We start from the raw sequence: 25,944 nt of genomic DNA, 5'->3' as shown, positions 1-25,944 counted from the left end.
CCGGAAGACAAGTGATGTAAGTGAACAAGTATGTTTTTTTTCCTGAGTACTCATTTATCTAGGGGCTAGAAATGTCCTTAAGACTGATAAAAGGATGAGACCTTCCCATGCTGAGAAAATCATTATTGGAGTGATGAAAACTCTCAGTGAATAGCAAAGCAGATGGACTAGAAAATTAACTGGGTTTCTTAGCTAATTCCCAATTCACACCTCAGTGGTACCACACCAGAGGTTTGTCTTGGATGGTGGCAGAGACATTGCTGGTTATGATGTTTTCGTAGCTACCTTGTTTCAAGAGAAACATACTTGCTACAGGACAAGTTTCAGCCAAATGGGAAGAATACTATGCTAGCAGTACCTGAAAATCTGCACACAAAGCTTGTCTCTGGCATTAGTGAACATATACTCACCTGCAATAGGGATAATCATAGGGACCAAGGTCAGAATGGGAACCAGTACCAAGATGGACTCAATGTTGGTCCAGTCCTCAGGACCTCAACTGTTCCTTGCATTGTAGTTTAGTGCCTATGACCTAAACGAGCCTCCTGGGTGGAATGGGAGAAACTATTACATCCTGTGCACTGTCTGCACCCTGAGGGGGACCCAGAAGCAAGGGTCACAGATTCTTCTAAGTCACTCATCATACTGTGGGCCAAGCTGTTTCTCAAAGAAAGAAAGGTTCATTTTAGGCTATTACCAAATCATTTAAAAGAAGGACATATTCAAATACAAGAATTAGACACTATCCTTTTCATAACCTACAATGGGGTATCTCTGTGGGCTCTGAAAACTTAAGATTCTGAACAAACAGAAACTTAAAACTAGTAGAATTGATGCCTTCAAATAGAATTACCATAAAAAAGACATATAAAATAAAAAGCATACTTGAACAAAGAATAGCAAGGAGGATAAGAAAGCCTTCTTCAGTGATCAATGCAAGGAAATAGAGGAAAACAATAGAATGGGAAAGACTAGAGATCTCTTCAAGAAACTTAGAGATACCAAGGGAACATTTCATGCAAAGATGGGCACAATAAAGGACAGAAACGGTATAGCCCTGACAGAAGCAGAAGATATTAAGAAGAGGTGGCAAGAATACACAGAAGAACTGTACAAAAAAGATCTTCACAACCCAGATAATCATGATGGTGTGATCACTCACCTAGAGCCAGACATCCTGGAATGTGAAGTCAAGTGGGCCTTAGGAAGCATCACTACAAACAAAGTTAGTGGAAGTAATGGAATTCCAGTTGAGCTATTTCAAATCCTAAAAGATGATGCTGTGAAAGTGCTGCGCTCAATATGCCAGCAAATTTGGAAAACTCAGCAGTGGCCACAGGACTGGAAAAGGTCAGTTTTCATTCCAATCCCAAAGAAAGGCAATGCCAAAGAATGCTCAAACTATTGCACAATTGCACTCATCTCACACGCTAGTAAAGTAATGCTCAAAATTCTCCAAGCCAGGCTTCAACAATACTTGAACCATGAACTTCCAGATGTTCAAGCTGGTTCTAGAGGAACCAGAGAGCAAATTGCCAACATCCACCGGATCATCAAAAAAGCAGAAGAGTTTCAGAAAAACATCTATTTCTGCTTTATTGACTATGCTAAAGCCTTTGACTTTGTGGATCACCACAAACCATGGAAAATTCTGAAAGAGATGGGAATACAAGACCACCTGACCTGCCTCTTGAGAAACCTGTATGCAAGTCAGGAAGCAACAGTTAGAACTGGACATGGAACAACAGATTGGTTCCAGATAGGAAAAGGAGTACATCAAGGCTGTATATTGTTACCCTGCTTATTTAACTTATATGCAGAGTACATCATGAGAAACGCTGGGCTGGAGGGAGCACAAGCTGTAATCAAAACTGCCAGGAGAAATATCAATCACCTCAGATATGCAAGATGACACCACCTTTATGGCAGAAAGTGAAGAAGAACTAAAGAGCCTCTTGATGAAAGTGAGAGAGTGAAAAAGTTGGCTTAAAGCTCAACATTCAGAAAACTAACATCATGGCATCCGGTCCTGTCACTTCATGGGAAATTGATGGGGAAACAGTGGCTGACTTTATTTTTGTGGACTCCAAAATCACTGCAGATGGTGATTGCAGCCATGAAATTAAAAGACGCTTACTCCTTGGAAGGAAGGTTATGACCAACCTAGGCAGAATATTAAAAAGCAGAGACATTACTTTGCTGACATAGGTCCATCTAGTCAAAGCTATGGTTTTTTCAGTAGTCATGTATGGATGTGAGAGTTGGACTATAAAAAAAGCTGAACGCCAAAGAATTGATGCTTTTGACCTGTGATGTTGGAGAAGACTCTTGAGAGTCCCTTGGACTGCAACCAGTCAATCCTAAAGGAAATCAGTCCCGAATATTCATTGGAAAGGCTGATGCTGAAGCTGAAACTCCAATACTTTGGCCACCTGATGAGAAGAGCTGACTCATCTGAAAAGACCCTGATCCTGGGAAAGACTGAGGGCAGGAGGAGAAGGGGACGACAGGGGATGAGACGGTTGCATGGCATCACTGACTCAATAGACATGAGTTTGGGAGAACTCCGGGAGTTGCTGACGGACAGGGAGGCCTGGTGTGCTGCAGTTCATGGGGGTCACAAAAAGTCAGACACAACTGAGCGACTGAACTGACTGAATAAGACAATAAAATATTTTTTAAAAAGCAATGAGATAACAAAATTAAATATATTTTCCTGGTTTAAAGACCAGTTGAAGTATGATTCACAAATTACTCTGGCATCACTTATAGCCCTGAAGCCCTGAGAAACCACCTAGAATTGAGAGATGTCTTATCATATTCTGGTGACTGACTCTTAAGGACCTTGTCAAGACCCAGATCCTGAGCAGGGCACTTATTTTAAGTGAAAAACACTGGAAGGGAAGCTGTCCTTACCTGCTATCAGGTCCATTTTGATCTTGTTCTCAAGTGTCAAAGGCTCAATATAGCTGGCTCCCTCACCAAGAGAATCCTCTCTAATAAAATGAAAGCTGGGAGGCTACATGAGCCACCTTCTTGACAAGTGGCCATTTAGTAGAGGGTCCAGTCTTCAACGGACCTCTCCAACATCCTTTTTAATTGGCAATGAACATGAGCTGCCATCACTACCTACCATTTGCAGCGATTATCAGCAAAGACATGTGAGTTTTGCTGGTTAAGGATCTGTGCATTATAACAGGAGTGGGGTGAGAACAAGGGCTGAAAAGTGAACAGAATTTGTACCAAACAAGATAACAAATTTCAGAATGCAAAATCGCTAAGTCCCCCTCTGTCTAAAACTGTCAGAAAGCAAGCATCCAGATTCCATCCGCAGCTTCTGTTACCTTCTGGCCCTCAATACGTGCCTGGCACCCAAAACAACAAAGACCCATCATTCCCACACAATTTACTTGTGATCAAACTTACTGGAGTTGTAATTTACTTCTGAGTGTGTATTTTATGTTTTTCTTTTATGATACTTCTGTAGTTAGGGTTATTTTTAATAAATTTCTTAGAACATGAAAATGTTTAAATTAAAAATTAAAAAATCCCTCTTTTTAACATTAAGACATACCTGCCTTGAATGTCAAAAACAGCTGAAATATTTTGATGATTAAAAAGCCTTTTTTAGAGCCAGCTTTTATGTAAGCCCAGGATGGCTCCCATCTGGTCGTGGGTTTATTAGTTATTTGCTATCTGTCAAACATTAGAACTTTTTGCTTCACATGTTGTTCTGCTGCAAATAGGAGGCATTTTAGGTCAAGAAAAAGGCAGTATCAAATTTCTTTATTTGCTCTACAACATTTAAGTCAGATTTATGTTTCTTCTGTGATCCTTACATTTCTATATCCAATCTTTTTTCTAAGAGCAATAGCTGGATGAATAAAACTACCAAAACACTAATTAGTCCAAGAGTTTTTAAGCAAGGTTAGCTGTCTCCTTATGTTTTATTTTTCTCTGTTTTAAAAAACAATAATTCGAAACTTGCTTCTACTCCACTAAAGTATACTACGGAAGTTACAAAAATCTGAAAGAGGGAAAAAACTCATAAAGAGGCACAGATGATCTGTGTGCCTTGGCTAAAGCACTCCTGAAATCACAAGTATCTGAGATGAGTGGATTTGTACGAAGTATCGAAAAGTTTGGGTATAAGATGTTCTCCCAAAGGGAAGAATTACACCAGGGAAGAGACACTTAAATCAAGGATAAAGAAATACTTTCAAAAGGGAGGAAGAGTCTTTAAGTAGACTGTCCTTTCACTAATCATACCTCTTTCTTCCCACCTCCAATGCTGGCGCTAACACTAAAATCCTGTGGTAAGAAATACTTTTTCTATGGGCTTTGGGCCTGAAACAAGGTAGATGACAAATAGGAATTGGAGGATTTTCTCAGACCAGAAAATGCTTGGAACCCTGATCACAGGAGCCCTGGGAAAGGACCAGGACATCACTGTAGCAGCCAGTCAACAGCCCAAGTCAGGACCAAACTTAGGAGGATAGGGAAACCTATACACTTGAGGAAGGAGCAGCTCCCAAAGGCAGGCCCCCAAGGGCTGAGCACAGACCCCATCCACCCACCCAATTTGTGCTGACCTGGCCTCAGCAAACAGTCTACCATGACGTTCAAAGGAGCACCACATTTACACGGGTATGTGGGTTGCTTTTCAAAGTACTCCACTGCTTAGCAATACAGAAACTGCATTGTAGAATTTCTAGATTAAACTTTAAATAAACCCTAAATCCAGCCCCTACAGACCCTTAGGTCATAAAACAATTAAGGGGGAAGCCTGTAGTGTATTTCATACACTTTTTCTTCATATTGCTTCTCTATACATGCTTTAATTAACTTCATACATCAACACATTACCAGTTTATACAGATTCCATGGCACACAATCCAAAAGACAGTATATAAATGTTCCATGGGAACTGTAAAAGCAACACTGATCACTGTCTCACAGTGTACCTCCTACCCGCGTTCTTTCAGTCTCTGCGTCATCTACCATATCCAAAGAAAGGCCTGGTTCACTTTTTGCTGGCTGCTGTTTCAGATGCTTCAGTCTACAGTCATCTATGAGAAATCAGTTTCCTTTGAAAGAACATTTTCTTCCTTCTGTGGATCCCAGGATATCCGCCTTTGATGCACTTGCAGGTCCTCTTGCTTTATTTTCCTCAGTCCGGTCACACTGCAAAAGACTGTCTGATACCTCATATCTTTGTCATCTCTTTTTCACAGTACTTTATTTTGGCTTCTCTCAGAATCGAATTCCTGAAAAGTATGTTACATTTTAGAATAAAGAATACACATTGTTTTGGCATAAATTAGAGGTAAATAATAAAAGTTGATTTTCTAACATTTCCTACACTGGTGTTCTCTTTCATCATAATTTTAAAAATTGTGTGAAATATTCTCCATTTATTATATAAAATCCTTTGAAATATTTTAAATATGATTTTTTAAAAAATGTTTACATTAGTTTTTCTGCTTAAGAGCGAATATCCCAAGTTCTGGTGATCTTTAACTATCATTGGTATCAACTTTGAAAACGCATTTCTTCTCAAATGATACTACCTCATAGATAATACTGCATTTTCAAAAAGTAATAAGGCTGTTCATACTTTGGGGCTCTCTTTGAAATGTTGTATTCACAAACTGGACGTAGAGCACAGCTCAGTGATGCTTGAGGGGTACCACAGAAAGCATGGAAGAACAAAAAGCCTGTGCTCACCAGGTGATGAGTGATACCCATCCATATTTCACGTGGGCTCCTCATTATCACTGGGCTATAGTGTGGCTATATGTGTGGCTATATAGTGTGGCTATAGTGTGGCCCAATATCACTATAGCCCTCATTATCACCAACTCAGTCATCACTGCATTTCTCTATCTGTTCTGGACTACAGGCCCCTTCATTCTGGGGCTTAGTAGTTTTGCATAGTTTTAAGACACACACACACTTTTATTTGTCCTTGGGTTCCGAATGTTCAGGGCTGAAAGGAACTACACTTTCCAGTGAACAGAGGCTTTTGTATCTGACCGGAGAGAAATCCATAAGCAATCATTACACTCATCTCGGTTCTTTTTAAACATGTATACTATTAGGGAAAACGAGTGCCTTTATGTTCATCACATATAATTTTATATAAAGAATAAAAATACACATTAAGGGGACTGCACATTATCTCTCAAAATAGACATAAGCTAACATGGCCCAGACTCGAATGCCCATTATATGCATACTTGATGTGATATGAACCTCAAAGTTTTATACACAAGACTGTATGTTAACTTAAATTTAATAGCTATCTGATGAAAGTTCATTAACATTACAACACAATGAGGTAGAATAACCCACAATACACACCTGTAAATAAAAGATCCAATACAGTGTCAAGTTGTAGTTTTAGGGAACTTTCTATCAGAATTAAAAGGGGCACACCTCTTTTGTGCATACATTACACATACACACAAACTTTCTCTGGATAAAAAGTCATGGTTTCCAGTGTTTCATCAGGACACTATAAAACTCTTAGAGGAAAACACAGGAAGACCATTCCTTGACATAAATCATAGCAAGATCTGTTTTGACCTACCTCCTAGAGTAATGAAAATAAGAACAAAAATAAACAAATGGGACTTAAAGAAACTTAAAAGCCTTTGTACAGCAAAGGAAGCCATAAACACAATGAAAAGACAACCTTCACAATGGGAGAAAATATTTGCAAACAAAGCAACTGACAAGGGATTAATCTCCAAAACATGCAGATAGCTCATGAAACTCAATATACTTTTTTAAAAAAATCTGCAAAAAATAGGGCTTCCCTGGTGGTCCACTGGTTAGGAATCTGCTTTGCAAATGCATGGGACACTGGTTCAATCCCTGGCCCAGGAGGATCCCACATGCCCTGGAGTAACTAAGCCCAGTGAGGCAGGGCTACTGAGCCAGCGCTCCAGAGGCCAGGAGCCGCAACTACTGAAGCCTGAGTGCCCCAGAGCCCGGGCTCCAGCAAGAGAAGTCACCGCGATAGGAAGCCTGCACACAAAGCGGAGCCCCTGCTCACCGCATCTAGAGCAAACCCACGCAAAACAACAACTCAGTGCACTAACAATGACAAAATTACAAACAGTAAATGCTGGAGAGGATGTGGAGAAGACAGAACCCTCTCGCACCACTGGTGGGAATGTAGATTGATATACCAACTATGGAGAGCAGTCTGGAGAGTCCTTATACTGAGAAAATCAAAATTCAAAAAGACACATGCACCCCAATGTTCATTGCAGCACTATATACAATAGCCAGGTCATGGAAGCAGTCTAAGTGTCCATCAACAGATGAGCGGACAAAGATGTGGTTCCTAGACACAATGCAATATTAACTCAGCCATAAAAAGGAATGAAATTGGGTCATTTGTAGAGACGTGGATGGACCTAGACACTGTCCATCTGTAATTCTTATACAGACTGATGTCAGAAAGAGAAAAACAAATATTGTATATTAACACACATATGTGGAATCTAGAAAAATGGTACAGATGAACCTCTTTGCAAGGTATGAGTAGAGATGCAGATGTATAGAATGACATGTGGACATGGGGGATAAATTGGGTAATAGGGACTGACTTATATACAATACCATGAGTTAAATAGATAATCAGTGAGAACCTGCTGAATAGCACAGGGAATTCAGCTCCGTGCTCTGTGGCGACCTAGCGGGGTGAGACTGGGGCAGGGGAAGGCAGTGGGAGAGAGGTCCAAGAGGGAGGGGATCCATGTGCATATATACGTAACTGATTCAATCTTCCTTTTTAATCAAGCATTCAAGGTTCACAGAGGTTAGGGTTCCGTCCTGGTCCAACAGCTCATTAGGTCAAGTCCTAATTCCTGTAATTCCTAGTCGGTGCTTGGTCTAGCATATTCACAGCAACTCCATTAATTACTCGTTTACTAAAAGCGTCCAAAGTCATGGCTGACTATGTCTCAGCTTTTTAAAAACAACTTAGTTATGTTTTGCTTATTTTTCACACAATGATAGCTTTTAAAGTATAATTTAGGAAAATCTCAACTCACTTGGAAATATATTGACAAACTGTCTTCCTTTGTCAAGGAATATAATTATTTGCCTATATTACATTTATTATTTATATTGTATTTATACTTAGGAAATACAGATATTGCCTATATTACATTTATGTTTGTCTACTTAACACTCTGAAGATATAGGTAACTGCCAATTATTAAGACACACCAATTTTAATTTTTATTCTAAGTTACACATTTTCCTCAGCAGCAATAGCATGCGTGTGTACTCAGTAGTGTTCAACTCTGCGACCCCATTGACTATAGCCCGCCAGGCTCCCCTGTCCATGGGATTATCCTGGCAAGATACTGGAGGGGGGTGCCCTTCCCTCCTCCAGGGGTCCTTCCAGACCTGGGAATCAAACCCATATCTCTTGGATCTCCTGAAACGGCAGGCAGATTCTTTACCACTGTACCACCTGGGAAGCCCACACACTTCCTCAAGCTACAGCAAAGAAACAAACTGAACATTTAGATTCATAAATGAAAAAATGCCTAAACTCCACTGTAGGAAAGGGTGGAACCAGAGATAAGAGGATAGAACATGGTTCAGATGCCTCTCCTCCATCAGTCAGAGAGGTCATGATCTCCAGCAGGAAACAGAGATGAGAATGAGGCTGTGCTCCAATGGGGGTCTCAGCACCTTCAGTGTCAACTAACCATGGTGTCATAACTTATTTTATATCCATATTTCAGTAGTATTTAATTTACTTAATTTAATCCCCAAGTCAAATATGATACAACATTTTCCACCACATTTTTTTTTAAGTTTACTTATTTGGCTGAGCCAGGTCTTCTTTGTGGCACATAGAATCCCAAGTTGTGGCATGCGGGATCTAGTTCCCAGACCAGGGATTGAACCTGGACACCCTGCATTGGGAGCGCTGAGTCTTAGCCACTGTACCACCAGGGCAGGCCCTCCACAACTTTCGATAAGACTGTTTTCTTACCCTTAGAAAGGAGCAAGAAAAGGGAAGACCGTTCCATCTCTACCTTATAAAAATGATTTGACTCAACTCTGGATTTTAAAAAAATGAGTAAAGGTCCATTACTACAGCACAAGGCATCGTTAATTTCTCTTATAGTTCAACCTCAAATTTTACCCAATATTCCTCCACATTGCTTCTCATTCTTTGACTCTAGTTGATATTACTATACAGTAAAACTTTGTGCTCAGAGCGTCCCGTCATTTTTGGTGACAAATTCTGCCAGACAGGTAACAAAACTGCTACTATTTTTATGGTGATGACAAATGAAAAACCTTTTTAAAAACATGCCTTTGTGATTGAATTACTAACATACCAGTATAGCTATAAAAAGATAACATTGTTGAATATGAATTATTGACACCACAGCAATAATTGAGTACCTTTTAAAATCAATTATAAGTTTAATAAGTAGTATAGCTGTGTTTCCTATTGCATTTCTACTTCATTGATTTTCTCTCATTAGAAATAAGATTTCTCATCATGAAGCAGATTCTCAAACAAGAACTCTTAAGCATGAAGGGGGTCACTGAGGAAAGCTATAAATACCCTCTTAGAGAGAGTCCATGTTGCCATAGACATTTTTCCTATGAGCTTTACTTTTTTATATTTTCTGACAGATTTTTGATTTTCCCTTAACCTAGTCTCCATGTATTTAGATTCTCCATCATGACTTTCCTCCATTAATTTACTTTCCATATCTATTTGTCTCTTTTATTCCAGTACACCCACACCACTTGTGTAGCACCCATCTGTCCTTTGAAAACTCTATTGAACTATACATAAAAGCTTTTTTCCTTGTGTTTAATTATATAAATCATGGTGATTTAGAGAAAATCATATTCCACAAGCACTGTTTCTCTGGTGGAGGTCTATTTTCTCCCCAAATACGACTAGAAGCAACCAACCCTTAATGGATTTAACTAAACTCTCCTATCAGTAGCATCCCGATTCTACTCAGCTTATGCAACATAATTAGAGCTGCTATTCATGAAAACAATCTTTTTACACAAGTTACTCCTCAGGAGTGTCACATGCGAATAACAACAGGAGGATACCACCACTCACTTGAAGCCTCCTAGAAAGCATCCCTGTGTGTCTCCTTTTGTGCAATTGTTACTGAATTTTCCTTCGAGAGCAATTACAGCTCAAGAAAAGCCAAATATATTTATGACCTGATAAGGCAAAAATGATTTGCAAAACATAAAGTCAAAAACTGTGGAAAGCAGAAAGAGTGCCACAATCAATAAATAGCTCCACAGCAAAACTGGAAGAACACAGGAGGCAAATCTACACGTCAGAGAGAAGCTCCCCCAGCCCCATCTCTGCCCAGCGCCTGGCAGTCTGCACAAACCCGCAGGTGAGGCGGCCTCTCTGAGATGTGATGCTGGACCTGGGCTGTGCTGCCACAGAAGAGCTCGATTTCCTCAGCTCCAGTGGACCCTCCTCAGCACTTCTGGGGACAGTGACAGCTTCTTCCTTTTGTTCAGAAACAGTTCTAGAAACGACCCTGCCCCTTGCCCAGACTCTGAAAGACCACACTGTTTTGAGGCCACATTGCAACCAAATTACATGAGAGGGGGACTTTTCATTTCCATTCCTAAAATTAGCCTCTTGCATGTGCGCTCGCACAACAGAAATAGAAACACTTGCTGAAAGGGCCCACTCAGTGGCGAGCCAAGTTGCCAGTGCCTTTCAAACACACAGCTGAACCCACAGGGCAGGCGCAGGACACTAGGCACCAGCACTGATTCTGGAAACTGGCTCTAAAATGTTGGTCTCAAGAGGTGGGTGGTTTGCTCTGGAGAGGGTTTCTGGGGCACAGAGGACATACAATGCTTTCCTAGCAGATGCTGGTGCCAGAGCATTAGAAGAAAAAACAGATTTCCCAGTTAAGACTTGTAATAAATATACTTAATTGACTTTTCAGCAAACCACTTGTTTCTTGTCTCTAGCCCTCTCCATGATGCAAGATTCAAACTCAACACAAATTACATGAGAGGGAGATTTTTCATTTCCATGGGTGAAAATAGCTTTAAAAATAATAGTTTTTACCTTATGGTTGTATCTGAAAGGTAACTGATGTCTTTAAAGGATAGTATTTATAATAAAATCATCAGATAAGTAATCATCATCCACTTTAAGATATTTTCTCCTGGTGAACAGACTGCATCTCAGACATAGCACATAAATGCTATCGGTTAGGTCTGGATTAAAAAAATCTTTGTGACCATCAAGAAGAGGACAATGGAATGAGTAAAGAGATCCAGGCAAGGGTTTTGAATTTAGGCTAAAATATCAAATGTCACTGGGACATGCCTCAAAGACCACTACTGCATCTACTAATTTCCCTGCTCACCTGCCTCCCAATCATCTGAACAGAATGACCGTCTCAGACCACAGGCTGTGAAATACCAATTTCTAAGTATGCAGATATGAGTCGGTGTGTTTGAATATTATAATTTTATGATTCTGAAGTATTTTGGAAATGTGTCAGGAAGGAGAAGACTCTAAAATATGTTTTTCTTTCATTTATGATGGATACTGTATCCTGAAGAACAATATTTCCCTGAAAGCAGGAATAAAGGCCTAACAAATCTTAGACGGCTACTCAGATCTAATGTTAACTCTTAAGATGGTGGTGGTTTAGTCACTCAGTCGTGTCCGACTCTTGTGACCCCATGGATGGTAGCCCACCAGACTCCTCTGTCCATGGGATTCTCCAGGGAAGAATACTGGAGTGGGTTGCCATTTCCTTCTCCAGGGGTTTTTCCCAACCCAGGAATCAGACGTGGGTCTCCTGCATTGCAGGAAGATTCTTTACTGACTGAGCTACGAGGGAAGCCCTTTTCTTGTTTTTTTTTTTTTTTTTTTTTTTTTAAAGATAAATGTTTAAAAAAAGAATTTGACAGTAGGACAAAAATAGATATAGCCGCTTAATTCCAGTGAATTAAGTTAATGGTATGAAATGATTAAAGGCAGCACTGTGTGTACACGAGAGAGAAAGCTGAAGAGGCCTACTTCTTGGCCTGAGTCAGCCTGTAATTAGCTGTCTGACCAGCACTATGCTCCCAGACTCTGTGAACCTGATATGCCTTTTCTAAAGGAGGGGGTTGTCCAATCTGATACAAAACTAAGATTCCAGTCATACTTGAAAATTTATAACTTTATCCAGAGCAAGCTGTGTTTATGTGTAAATATACATGAAATAGGTATGTTCCTTTTAAATTTCATATGCCTGGGACTTCTCTAGTGGCCCAGTGGTTAAGAATCCGCCTTCCAATGCAGGGAATGCAAGTCTGATCCCTGTTCGGGAACTAAGATCCTACATGCTATGGGGCAATGAATACCCAGTGCAGCCAAAATAATAATAGTAATAATAAATTTTATATAGCTACAACTTTATACTTTCTTGGGTCCTTTAGTTACAAATGGCTATATATGACCTTGTGGGTAAATCTACCTTACTGGATTTGGAAGTTAATGTAATTTCATAGACAGCAGCTACATTTATTTAAGTAACACACAATTTTCATTTAGGGTTCATATCATATTAAGTGGGCTTCCCTGATAGCTCAGTTGGTAAAGACTCTGTCTGCAACACAGGAGTCCCCGGTTCGATTCCTGGGTCAGGAAGAATCCCTGAAGGAGGGATAGGCTACCCACTCCAGTATTCTGGCCTGCAGAATTCCATGGACTGTATAGTCCATGGGGTTGCAAAGAGTCAGACATGGCTAAGCAACTTTCACCATATTAAGCATATACATAGTGGAGTTGATAGACCAGTCTGAGCAGTTTTATCATTATATGTAAGAGGGTAGATGCAATCATTTGAAACATTTTTAAACATAATTTGTAAAAAATGTTGTTAGTTTATGTGTTCAAGGAAGAATATCCCAGGTCCATGTTATTTTTAATGACCATTTATGCCAACTTTCAGAAATGCATTTTCAAGGTTTACCCATGTTGTCTTGTATGGCAGGATTTCCTTCTTTTTTAAAAGGCTAAATAATGATCTATTGTATGTTTATACCACATTTTCATTATCTTTTCACCTGCTGATGGATATTTAAAGTTGCTTCCATATCTTGGCTATTGTTAATAGTGCTGCAATAGACATAAGAGTGCTAATATCTCTTTGGGATCCTAATTTCAACTATCTTGGGTAAATTGTCTGGAAGTGGGATTGCTGGATCAAATGGTAATATTACGGCAGGAGAAAGAAGCCAGTCACAAAAGGACCAGCATCACATGATTTCACTTACATGATAAGGTATCTAACACAGTCAGACTCAGAGGAGCAAAAAATAGAATGGTAGTTGCCAGGAGTTGGGAGAGGGGGAGGGAGAGATGAAAAGTCACTAAATCTACATGTGTAAAATTTTCAATACGCAAGGTAAGTTCTGAAGATCTAAAGTACCAATATGTTGTACCAATAGATAACAAGATTGTATTATACACTGAAAAATCTATTAAGAGGGTAGACCTCATGTTGTCTTCCTCACAAAATTTTAAAAACAGTATAAAAAGCATTTTCTTTTCAAATAATACCTAGCAAATAATAATAATGCACTTTCTGAAATTAATGAGACTGTTCTTACTTTAGGACACCTTTGAAATACTGTGTTAACAAACCAGACTTCCAGTGCAGCTTAGTTGTCCTCGGAGGATACTGCAAAGGCTCTGGCAGAGCAAAGAATTCTGTGCTTACTAGTGATGACCTCCACAGCAGTCGCACTGACATTTCTTTTTTTTTCTTCTTCTGCAGTTTCTTTTTTTTTTTTTTTCCATTTATTTTTATCAGTTGGAGGCTAATTACTTCACAACATTGCAGTGGGTTTTGTCATACAATGACATGAATCAGCCATGGAGTTACATGTATTCCCCATCCCGATCCCCCCTCCCACCTCCCTCTCCACCCCATCCCTCTGGGTCTTCCCAGTGCACCAGGCCTGAGCACTTGTCTCATGCATACAGCCTGGGCTGGTGATCTGTTTCACCCTAGATAATATACATGATGTTCTCTCGAAACATCCCACCCTCGCCTTCTCCCACAGAGTCCAAAAGTCTGTTCTATACATCTGTATCTCTTTTTCTGTTTTGCATATAGGGTTATTGTTACCATCTTTCTAAAGTCCATATATATGTGTTAGTATACTGTAATGTTCTTTATCTTTCTGGCTTACTTCACTCTGTATAATGGGCTCCAGTTTCATCCATCTCAATAGAACTGATTCAAATGAATTCTTTTTAATGGCTGAGTAATATTCCATGGTGTATATGTACCACAGCTTCCTCATCCATTCGTCTGCTGATGGGCATCTGGGTTGCTTCCATGTCCTGGCTATTATAAACAGTGCTGCGATGAACATTGGGGTGCACGTGTCTCTTTCAGATCTGGTTTCCTCGGTGTGTATGCCCAGAAGTGGGATTTCTGGGTCATGTGGCAGTTCTATTTACAGTTTTTGAAGGAATCTCCACACTGTTCTCCATAGTGGCTGTACTAGTTTGCATTCCCACTAACAGTGTAAGAGGGTTCCCTTTTCTCCACACCCTCTCCAGCATACTGACATTTCATCCATGCCTCCTGCGAGCTCCTCTTCACCACCAGACAGAACCAAACTGAGTCTTCACTACATTTTTCTATTTTATAAAAAATCCTTCATTCTGGGACCTGGTAACTTTGCGTGGGTGGAACACTGGACCCAAGCTTTAATTATACTTAGGCCTATGAAATGTAAGAGCTAGGAGTAACCTTGTCATTTACATATTAGGAAATGGAAGGTTTTGCAACTACCCAGAGAAAAATCCACAAGCATTTATGACACTCATCTTGGTTAGTTGTATTTCTAGGGCAAAGTTGTGACTTTCTGTTCATTATATACAATTTTATATAAAGAATAAAAGTAGGCATTAAGGAGATTCCTTCATCCAGGAAAGGTTTTATGTAATTTAGTCTAAATACTCAACCAACAGCAAGGAACCTTGCTACAGCCACAAAAGGTATCTGATACACTTGGAATTCCAATTGTCTACTATATTCTTATTCCTGCTTATCCAAAGCCAAGAGGACTTTTTTTTTATTTTTTTTACAAACTTGGGAATAAAAAAAATTATACATTCTAATCAAGGCACAGTGAGCAAGTTCTTATAATTGAAAACCAAGTGTTCAGATACTGATACTAATTTATACAGGGATGTCAGCTTGTCACATTGAACTGACCTTGCAAATCAGCTCACATCATGCAGTCAGAAATTGTTTCTGAAGGGAAATTTCATGATTAAACATCTAAGAATAAGTTACATATGTCTGTGTTATTTAGTCCAAGTCTAAGACTTCTACAAGGATTCAGTTGACATGATTCCCACTGCTCTGAGGTCCATTTACTATATTCCATGCTCAGATCTGATCTACTGTCCATGTTTTCAGCTTTTTTTTGTTCATTTTGTTCATTTTTTGCTCACCAATTTCACTTCATTTCAGTATTTATACAAGTAGTTGCAAGTGGTGATTCTATCATACCTATCTTAGCTATAAATGAAGGCAACACTCTCAAGTACAGAATTTTAAAAGAAATAATATTTTTGATATTTTTGAACTGAGTCAGATTATATGCATTGCATAAAGTCCAATAGAGTATTACAAACAATAGATCTTCTCTGCATTAAAGTACTTTAGACACAGAAAAAGCTGAATTCTAAAAAAAATTATTTTTCCTTCTTAACATCCATCAGTGAAATCAGCAAGAATCTGACAATAACTGATAACATCTTTCTTCTTTCTAAAAAGTACATATTATAATGGTGCCTCCCACATTAATAACATCCTAGGTTCAATAAAATACGGGGTTCTAAGCCCTTTCTTGTAGAGAAAACCAAACCCAAAACCAACAGCAATCTTCTTTGATGAAAAACAGCAATGCACTTAAAATCATATGAATTTGTAAAAAATAAGTAATAGCATCTATTCTTAACTACACAAATATTTAAATACACATGTACATATCAGGTATAGTTGAGGACTCTTCTGATCCCCCTTCAAGACCTCTAAAACTCACTTTCACAGATTTTTAAAAATCAGTTTTATAATTATTTTCCCATTTGTTTGTACCTCTTTTTCAATAAGACAGCACACATGCATATACCCAATACTTGGTGTAAATTTCAAATCCCACTCAGAGCAAAAGCAAGAAACACATCTCTTTTTTCCTCTCTTTTCATCGCTTACATTCCCAGTTGCCTCAGAGATGGTATAACATATATAAAATAAGCTAATCACACTTTTTAGGTTTTTTGGAACAGAGAAGTTAGATACTGTCAGTTAAGGTATTAGCACACTCATACCCTGATCCAATATAAAAAGGAAAAATGGCAAAGAAAATTTAAAAATAAAAAGTATAAAAGAACACGAGAAAAAACTCTACCAGTAGTATTTTATTTCATAATGCAAATAAACCTTTCTGTCATCATGAGCATTGACATATGTACAGTTTGAGAAGGGTGAGAGATAGACTCATTTCATTTACTCTCCAATGACTGACCAATAAAAGAAAGAAAGAGACATTCCTACAAGCAGTACCTGACAGCCTAAACCATCATCAGCGAGCAAAGCTAGTTTAAAAGCAAGGTTTAAAGGACCTAAACAGCTTTCCAAAGTCTTTGGTTAATTCTTTGTATTAATGTTTATATATCTTCTCCTGAATTATAAACACTCTTTGTCTTGACATTTAAATTGTTTATTATTAGAGGTTCAATTTTCTCTTAGTCACTGATGAAATAGAGTCACCAGAATGTAGAAAGAACACTAGTGACTAAATGTTGAGAAAATTCTTTTTTATGAAATATTAGAACACATTACTGTTTACCTGTCTGTCAAGGAAACCAAGTCAGAATTAGTAGATTTGTTCAACTCTTCAACAAAACATTTCCCAAGAACCATGACCTCAACCAACATCATTCTAAGATAAACAGCCCATGGAAAAAAGTAGAATATATTTTTAAGTAAAATATACAGCAAGGCCTTAAATCCCATAAAAGGTACCATTTTATATTCATCCAGGAAAAGAAATTAAGCCCCAAGGTAAAAACTATCAATTACTGTCATTTCTTTCTTGCACTCAAAGTGTTAAATTATATCACAAAAAATTTTAGGGAGTACTCATTTAGTTAAAATATGAAATCTTCAAACTATCTGTAGCTCTCCCTAGCTCGTACATTAGCACATTTTCCACCAAAATAAAGTCCCTTCCCTATGTTCACCAACAACATGCATGACAGATGTGAGCAGGACCGTCAAAGCACTTTCTACTCTTGTTTTCTCTTTCTTCTTCCTTACAAAATGGTATGACATTCTTATTTTAGACATATGTACCCTTTAGTATCATGCTTAAGAATCTGGACAATATGATGATTCATTATGAAAAGCAGTCATGCTGTACATTGATGAATGACTATTGACAAAATGATGTCTATCATTTAAAGGAGAAAATGTAATTGAGACTTTAAATTCCAAATAAAATACTATAACTCAAATGACACTGACTAGCTGTGAGCTTCTAGAAGTCACCCACCTGGGGCAGCATGCGATTTTCTTCCTCCAGCTGTCTTACTCTTGCCTCCAGCTGCCTAACATAGGACAAGGTTGATTCTAAAATTGAAAAGAAAGAACTCACATTATACACACAGGTCTTGTTTGGTACACTGTCAGGCTACTTCTGGCTCCATTTATTTAAATCAGGTAGTGACTACTTAGTCTGATATTTAGAAAAAAAGCTCTCTCCCCAGAAAAACTATAACAGAAGCCATTAAAACTCAAAGCGGTTTGAACAACTGCACAATGTTAAGGAGAATCAGAGAAATATATAGGTGGTAAGATTGTAGGCGTCTGTACACCATGCAGCCTTCAGAACATTAGACATTTTGAAGATAGTTATTCCCCCTTTTCTACTTATTTTGTGCATTTTGAGCTTTCCCATGCATAAGCCTTCTTCTAACATTCATTATAACCAAGCTAAATTACAAGGTCTTTTAAAAAATTGAAAATAAAATATTTTGAATACCCAGCTGCCTTCATTTTCTCAATAAACTTTTCAAATATTAAGAGGAATGGTTTGTTCTTCTCACAAATCTATAGATATCTATGACCGAATCTAGAGAACAGCTACAAAAGGGCTAATAAAGCTAGTCTCAATTTTGACTTGATTTTGGCTCAAGTTTTTCCCTATTTAGATAAATCAGGGCAGACTTGAAATTTGTTTTCCTTTCTTCAACAAGCTTAGGTGTGTGCTGACAGCTCAGGATCAGCATCATGTTAGTGTCTGTTCCATAGTGAAACTCTAGATTTTATAGCTTTACATTATGAAAATGCGGTCCACATGTGGAAAAAGGTGAAGTTTTATTCTGAGCAACCATTTGACAGCAATGCTTTTTCATTAAACTGAAAATAATCCAGAGCACAGCACCATACTGCAGCATAGCTGGAATTCATTCCTTAGCCACGAGCAAACATACTTCAGGTATAGTGAAATGTACATGACCGAAGAATCCCTCCAGAGCACACTTACACAATTAATATTGAGGCAACAGATCCTCAGTACATGTTCTTCAGCCTCAAAAATACAAGAGAGTAAGAGGCAAGGCCAAGTTGGTAGTGGAATTAAGAGGACAGCATTTGAAGCCCCTGATAGTCTGCACTTAGGATGACTATGTGTGCAGATGAATACCTTGACCTGAAATTTTGTCATGGAAATGCTATACTTTTTATATGAAAATTGGTTACATGAACCCAGTTCCATTTTGTGACCTCCAAAGCAACACAATAACATTTTATTTTCTTAAAACACATAAGAAATTTCAGTACTTAATTCACAACATAAAAATTAAACTCACCCCTAACTGGCTTATAGCCTGTCTGTTTTCATAAATGTTTGCAGAAGTCCCCATCACTAACATTAATAGAACCATCCACTGATCTCACACCAATGGTGATGACTTGCCTTGAGCATTTCTCAACAAGACAGAAGAAACACAAGGTAGAGGAAACTGGTGACATTTGCTAGAAATATGTTCTCATTCTTTTTTAGTTCAATGAAATGTTACGTGTTTGCCTTACGGACTTCAAGAGGGGAAAAAGTGTCTGGTATAAATGAATAACAAACTTACTGATTTCATGAATCTGTTTTACTCTAGCAAATGAATAAGTGATTTGCTGATCATCAAAATGTGAATGTATAACAGATTCCCTGATTTACACAGTTCTACAAGCTCCCCTCTTTAAAAAAAAAAACTTAATAAATGCCATTGAAGTGAAAAGGTGCTCAGAAACAGTCTATGTAAACCATGAACAGATACAATCCTTTTATACTTTGTTCACAATTTATACCCTATCTTTATTGTACTTACTGCACTATCCTTAAGGCTAAAGTACTGAAAGGAGCTATACAGAGTGATTTAGGTGACAGTTGAAATGCTACTGAATTTTAACTCAATAAGTATCTCCAGTCGTTTTAATCTATTTCTCTTCTTTAAATCTTTGTAGTTTACATATTTGATGACTCCATTAAGTTTCTACTTACATTATGAAAGGCATATCATGTCAATTCCAAAAAATGGGAAATTCCTGAATTTGGAAAACATTCCTTAACTGCAATTTTTACTGTCAAGTTACAACAGATAAATTCCAAATATTTGTTTCAAAGCATTCACTGCAAATATGGGCAGGGACAGGAAATGATAGGGAATATTTTCAGACAGGCAACGTAATGAGACAAGTTAGCTCTACAGTAAAGGCAGAGTTAAGGAAAGTCTCGGGTTCATTTGTTCCACACAAGTATTTACTGTGTCACTGATGTCCATCAAGGCACTCCTGGGGTTGGGATGGAGAGAAGGCCAGTTATTGGAAGTCTTAAGTTTCTCAGAATGCAGACTCCATTTTAAGATTACATGCCCATGTGCTATGTTCCAGAAGGTCCTGTTCTTCCAGGTTCAGTTTCTGTTGCAATTATTACTTAACAATGAACGGATACAACGAATGGAAAGACTCCTCATGTGTGTGTGTGTGTGTATGTGTGTGTGTGTATGGAGGAAGAGGGGACAGGAAGAATAGCTGATCTGCATAAATAAATACAAGAATTCACACTGTTCACTGTTTAGTTCATCAAGAAATTGGTTACATACTGGTTTTACATGGGAGTAGAGCAGGCATACTTTTTTCTGGAATATACTAGAAGATCATCACTGAATCCCTGAGTCCCTATATGCAGAGCTATTGAGGAACCATTCAATCTTTCAATTGTGACATGACAGAAAAACAAATATTTGTTTTGTTAAACCTTTACAACTTCAAGATTTGTTACTGCACCATAGGCTAGCCAAGCCTGACTACTACTACATAACCAATAATGGTACAGAAAATATGTAAACATTTTAATAAAATATAAAAGGATAAAGTGTAAGAAATTCCACTTCAAAAAAATACATCACAATCCACATCCCAATCCTAGTTGATCATTAGAAAAAAAAAAGATAAAATCTTTTAAGAACAAAAAAGAGCCCTTTGTGTGCTGGAATATATTTGACCATGTCTGCGACAGTCCCTTCCGCAGGCTGCTGCTTCCTTTCCCTTCCTTTCTCAAGGACCTTCCAGAGTGGTGTCAAGCTGGTCTTTCATTACACCCAGGCAGTGTGGAGCACAGCTGTGCTCCCAGGAGAAGTATATGACAGAAATAAGTGTTTTTATTATAAAATGATACATACACGCATGTGCATGCACACACACAACTGCATTAAAACATGCTATCATTTAAACTGATGGCTACATTTATACCAGTGGCTGACAGCTGTTAAAACAGATTTCAGGGTGTCATTTTTAGCTTTCAGAACTGTGAGGATGAGGTTCCAAAGGAGCAGCAAGATTCCCTGCAGAAAATAGCCAAATATGAGGCTATACATAGATGTCCCACATATTAAAGAAGGATGCTATCTTCAAGGAGTGTATAAAGAGTTGAGGGGAGATAAGGAGGGAAAAAAATAAAGCAATAAGGTAATATGATATTCTGAGCTGAATCATGTGAAACAGGAGTACACAAAGATCAATACTGTCTGTGGTTCTTCTGAAAAAACCTCACTAATGGATCAACAAGAGCTTCAGAGATCAGACAGAAGCCAGTGAAGTCACAGGATGGACAAGAATGATCCTGCTATAAACAAGGGAGAGAGAAGGAATGTACATGAAAGAGAGAGGGGATATACTGGGAGCAGACAGAGAAGAAGCCAGGTACGTCCCACTCTCATGGATCTGAAGAACCAATGTCAAATCACAGATATGCAGATGGTGAGATTTGCTTTTTACATCCGCCAAGGGCATTTTCTATTTCCACCCTGGGAAATCTACAGACATCTACACATTAGAAAAGCTAGGTGAAACAAACAATACCACTGTGAAATTCTAATGACATTCTCAGGATTTTTGGGGCAAATCTCTATCACATTTTCAAGGCAGAAACCATTCTCTCCATGTATCTCACTCTTTTTTTGAACCTATATGGAGCATGAGTTCACAGTATCTCTTGCAATAAAACAAGTCTAAGAAACAGTCCTAAGAATTCCACTAATAAACATCTTCTAATTGATTCCATTTTTAGAAATGAAATATACCTAAGCGATTCCCCAATCTAACCTATCCCTAATCCCGACTCATTTGGCAGATGAGAGAATAAAGTCCAGAAGCTAGTGAATTTGGCCTCTGACACTGGGGATTAGCTACATACATTCAAAAGATTTTGTTTCATTCCTGGGCATCACAGGGATTCCCACTGCGGATCTTCTAATCACTGAGATGTCAAGCTTCTCATACAGATCTAAGAAGTTAAATTCTAACTTCTTTTATTTTTTCCTGATTTTAGATATCCTGGATGGACTTTTACCTTTAAAATAACTTGATATTCTCCTTGGACAACATCCTGGACTTGATTTCCCTTCAATTTACCTGAAATGCATTCAGTCATATAAAGTAGCTTGACTTTTTGTTTTTCTCTGCTAGTTTGAAAATACCCTGGTCAAAATATTAAACCCTCTAATTTCCCCCTGGTGTGGTGTTTCTCTGCCTGGAGGACTCCCACCCATGAAATCAGCCACTGAGTTCCTCTGATCATTGTACCTAAAAGGTTTACTGTTGATATTTGCAACTGTCTAAGGTCTGTCAAACTTCTACGTGGTTTTGATTAGAAAAAATTCCATCTGGTCCTTAAGATTTCAGGGCAAAAAATAAAATTTGGTAATGGTCCATTCTAAAACACATTACAGCATTTGGAAGGATGTGCAGGAGGAAAGTCATCTGGAAGACTTTTGCTGCTAAGACAGGCCTTAGCACTTCTGAGGCTAAGTTAGTCTCCCTCAGCCAGAGAAAGTCTAACGGCCAGATGATTTCAAATCCGTAGGCAATCTCTTTAATAAACCCCAAACTCTAAAGACACTCCTTGAATTAGTTCCAAATTAATCCCACCATCCACAGGCTTTTACATATTCCTGAGGGAAAGTCTTTAGAACTATATATTTTAAAAATTATTATGGTTCTAAAAGTGTTACTCTTTCTTCCTCAGGCAAGCAAAGTTCAGCCTCCTACTTAAGAATTAATATTAGCTCCAGAAGTATAAGTGATTACCATTTCTCACTATAATTTGATGCTTTTCTTATTAAACGAAAATCTTGTTGGCATCAGCATTTTAGGATTTGCCTGGATATTTAACTCAGACTGCTTTATTGGCAGCAATAGAATTTTTTTATTTTTAATGGGATCTTTAATTGTCCTCAGTAGGTTAAAAAAAATGATGTCAGGTCTTGCTCTGGTTCATCATCTATGAAGCTAATTCTACTCTTGTCAGACCTTTCTCTAGGTGGCAATCTGAAAGAAATATGAGATGGTTATTTTCTATTCCAATCCTCCCATGCAGAAACCCGTTCACTGTTTTTCACTGGCCCCAACTTCTCTTAGCTCTGGGTCTCTGCCCACAACTTCCCTGCCAAACAATCTTTCTCAGCCTAGCCTATACTCCTTATTCCTCTATGCATGTCATAAAAAACAGCTTTATAATTAGATGCAGAAAAGATTTCTACCTGTGTATGCTGCTTGGCTAGTCTCTACCTCTGAAGATCAATAATTGTACAATTCTAAATTCTTCTCCCTCCATAAGTGCCTTTCAATTTTCCTTATCATTTGCCAAGAAATCATATATTGAGTGTCCTGGGATTTTTCTTTACATAGTTGTTTATGTTGTTGCTGTTGTTCAGTCGCTAAGTCGTGTCCGACTTTTTGAGATCCCATAGACCACAGCTTGCCAGGCTCCTCTGTCCTTCACTATCTCCCAGAATTTGCTCAAATTCATGTCCGTTGATTCAGTGATGCTACCTAACCATCTCATCCTCTGTCACCCCAATCACCTCCTGCCCTCAATTTTTCCCAGCATCAAAGTCTTTTCCAATGAGATGGCTTTTTGCATCAGATGACCAAAGTATTGGAGCTTCAGCTCAGTCCTTCCAATGAATATTCAAGGTTGATTTCATTTAGGATTGACTGATTTGATCTCCCTGCTGTTCAAGGGACTCTCAAGAGTCTTCTCCAGCACCACAGTTCAAAAGAAAGCATCAATTCTTTGGCACTCAGCCTTCTTTATGGTCCAACTTTCACATCTATACATGACTACTGAAAAAACTATAGCTTTGACTATACAGACCATGGTCAGCAAAATGATATCTCTGCTTTCTAATACACTATGTTTGTCATAGCTTTTCTTCCAAGCAGCAAGTGTCTTTTAATTTCACGGCTGCTGTCCCCATTTGCAGTGATTTTTGTTATTTATTTTCACATTTTCATTTCTTGCCCAAATATGCTACATTAAAACATTCCCTTAAACCCTACACAGTGACTGCTGATGTTCCCTGCAGGGATTTAAGACACACTTGTTGATTTTCTGTAATATCAATTCTTGGTCGTCACCAATGGTGATTATCTGCTGTGTACCAGACACTCTTCTAGATACTGCAGATAAAGCAGCAAGCAATAGCAAGAGCGATAAGGTTGTGAGTTCATGATAGCACATTCCAGAGGGGAAGACAGACAATGGAAAGCAAATACACTCTTTTGTGAAGGCAACATGAGAAATAAAGGCAGCAAAACAGAGATCTTGGGAAGAGAGATGAGCACAAGTAGGTCTGCATTAGGGAGCCTGGCCTGGGAAGAGTTCTCTGGGGAAGACAAGCTGCAAATAAGTCAACTATGCAAACAGCAAGGGGAAGAGAATTCTCCCCATCAGGGAAGGGTGTGCACAGGCTCTGCTGCAGAGTCCCTTCTGGGGTCTAGCTGTGAAGGGGGAAGGGACAGCAGCTTGAAACTGGGACCTGTTTATCTCATCACCTTTCTCCATTACTTACATTTTTAAAAAAACTTGTGTTCTCTTTGGCTATTTGCGCTTAGACCTAGACTTTAATCCTTTGACTATTGGGTTTGCTTTGTGACAAAAGCCTTAGCATTCCACTTGGCTGCACCCTCTCACACACCCTGCTTCCTTCCCATCAGGAAATTCTGTTGACCCTGCTGCCAAAATATCCTGAAAATCCAACCTTCTACTAGTCACCTAACAGGTGTCCACTCTTCTATCCCTACTTCCTTTCCTGGATCTACTATCATGCAAGATATATCTCAAACCCACAGCAGCCAGGGTTTTCTTCCTAAAATGATGCCCGGTCACGTCATTCTTTTAAACCATTTTGTTCCACATAAAAGTCAAAGTCCTGGGGCTCCTCTGGTGGTCCAGTGGTTGAGAATCTGCCTTCCATAGCAGGGGACACAGTGTCAATCCCTCATCCAGAAAGATCCCGGACGTGCCACAGGGCAACTAAGCCTGTGCGCTGGAGCCCAGTAGCTACAACTACTGAGCCCACTTGCCCTACAGCTCCTCCTTCAAAATGAGAAGCCACTGCAATGAGAAGCCCACATACAATTAAAGAGTAGCACCCCTGCTCTCCGTAACTGTGCACAGCAACTAAGACTCAGTGCAGCCAAAAATAAATAAATATATACTCTTGAGGTCAAAGTCCTTAAAAAGCCCAGCAGGGCCCCATGTGATCTGGATACCCGGCAAGGCTCTGACCTCATGACCTCGCACCTCAGCTCCAGCCCTCAGGCTTCCTTTCTATTCCCAAACATCCCAGGGACACTTGCTTTTGTTGTCCAGCTTCTGGGCTGCTGGTCCCCCAGGGAGATGCTTGGCTAATTTCCTAGCTCCTGCAAGTCTCTGTTCAGATTCCTCCCTCTCAATGACACTCACCAAGCCTACCTCACTTAATCCTGCAAACTGCCCCCACCTCCACCCCACATCTTCCCCATCTCTGGTAGTTTGTTCTATTTCCTTATTTTTCTTCAAAATATGTTATCACCTTCTGTCATATAAACTGTCTTATTCACATGCTACATTTACTCTATAAGCCCCATCTCTCCTCATCAGAATGTCAATTCCAGGAGGCAGGGATCTTTGCTGTGTTGGGTGATGCACTCCACGTGCTTAGAATGGTGTCTGGCACCATAAAAATTTATTGAACAAATCAATAAACCAATTACACAGATAGTGTCCTGAAAGGACACTATTTCATAGGACAAGTCTACACATTTCAATCACACCAGGTAAGACAGTTTGTATTTGAATGGAGCCAATATCAATTCGGTTGTGCCACTGAACATGAAGAACATTCTACAGAACACTAAACTTTGGAGGAAACACTGGGGAGGTTCTCAAATTATGTCAGATCTAATCATTGGTGGGCCATTTTGGTAAGAAAATCTAAAATGTGTTTTCATCAGGCTCAAAAAAAAATTGTTCTGTATTGGGGAG

General features: G+C 38.8%; 1 protein-coding gene across 1 annotated transcript in view; it reads right to left on the bottom strand.

The window, feature by feature from the left end:
- The window catches only part of CCDC85A (coiled-coil domain containing 85A), a 218,198-nt gene that overhangs the window by 30,465 nt on the left and 161,789 nt on the right, over nucleotides 1-25,944 (bottom strand). Inside the window, 1 exon segment of the mRNA XM_020909034.2 lies at nucleotides 17,632-17,708. Coding sequence (XP_020764693.1) covers nucleotides 17,632-17,708 — 77 coding nt within the window.

Source organism: Odocoileus virginianus, chromosome 2 (genome assembly GCF_023699985.2).
Source record: "Odocoileus virginianus isolate 20LAN1187 ecotype Illinois chromosome 2, Ovbor_1.2, whole genome shotgun sequence".
NCBI lineage: Eukaryota > Metazoa > Chordata > Mammalia > Artiodactyla > Cervidae > Odocoileus > Odocoileus virginianus.
Note: the sequence above shows the minus strand (reverse complement) of the source record. Positions and strands in the feature narration are given on the sequence as shown.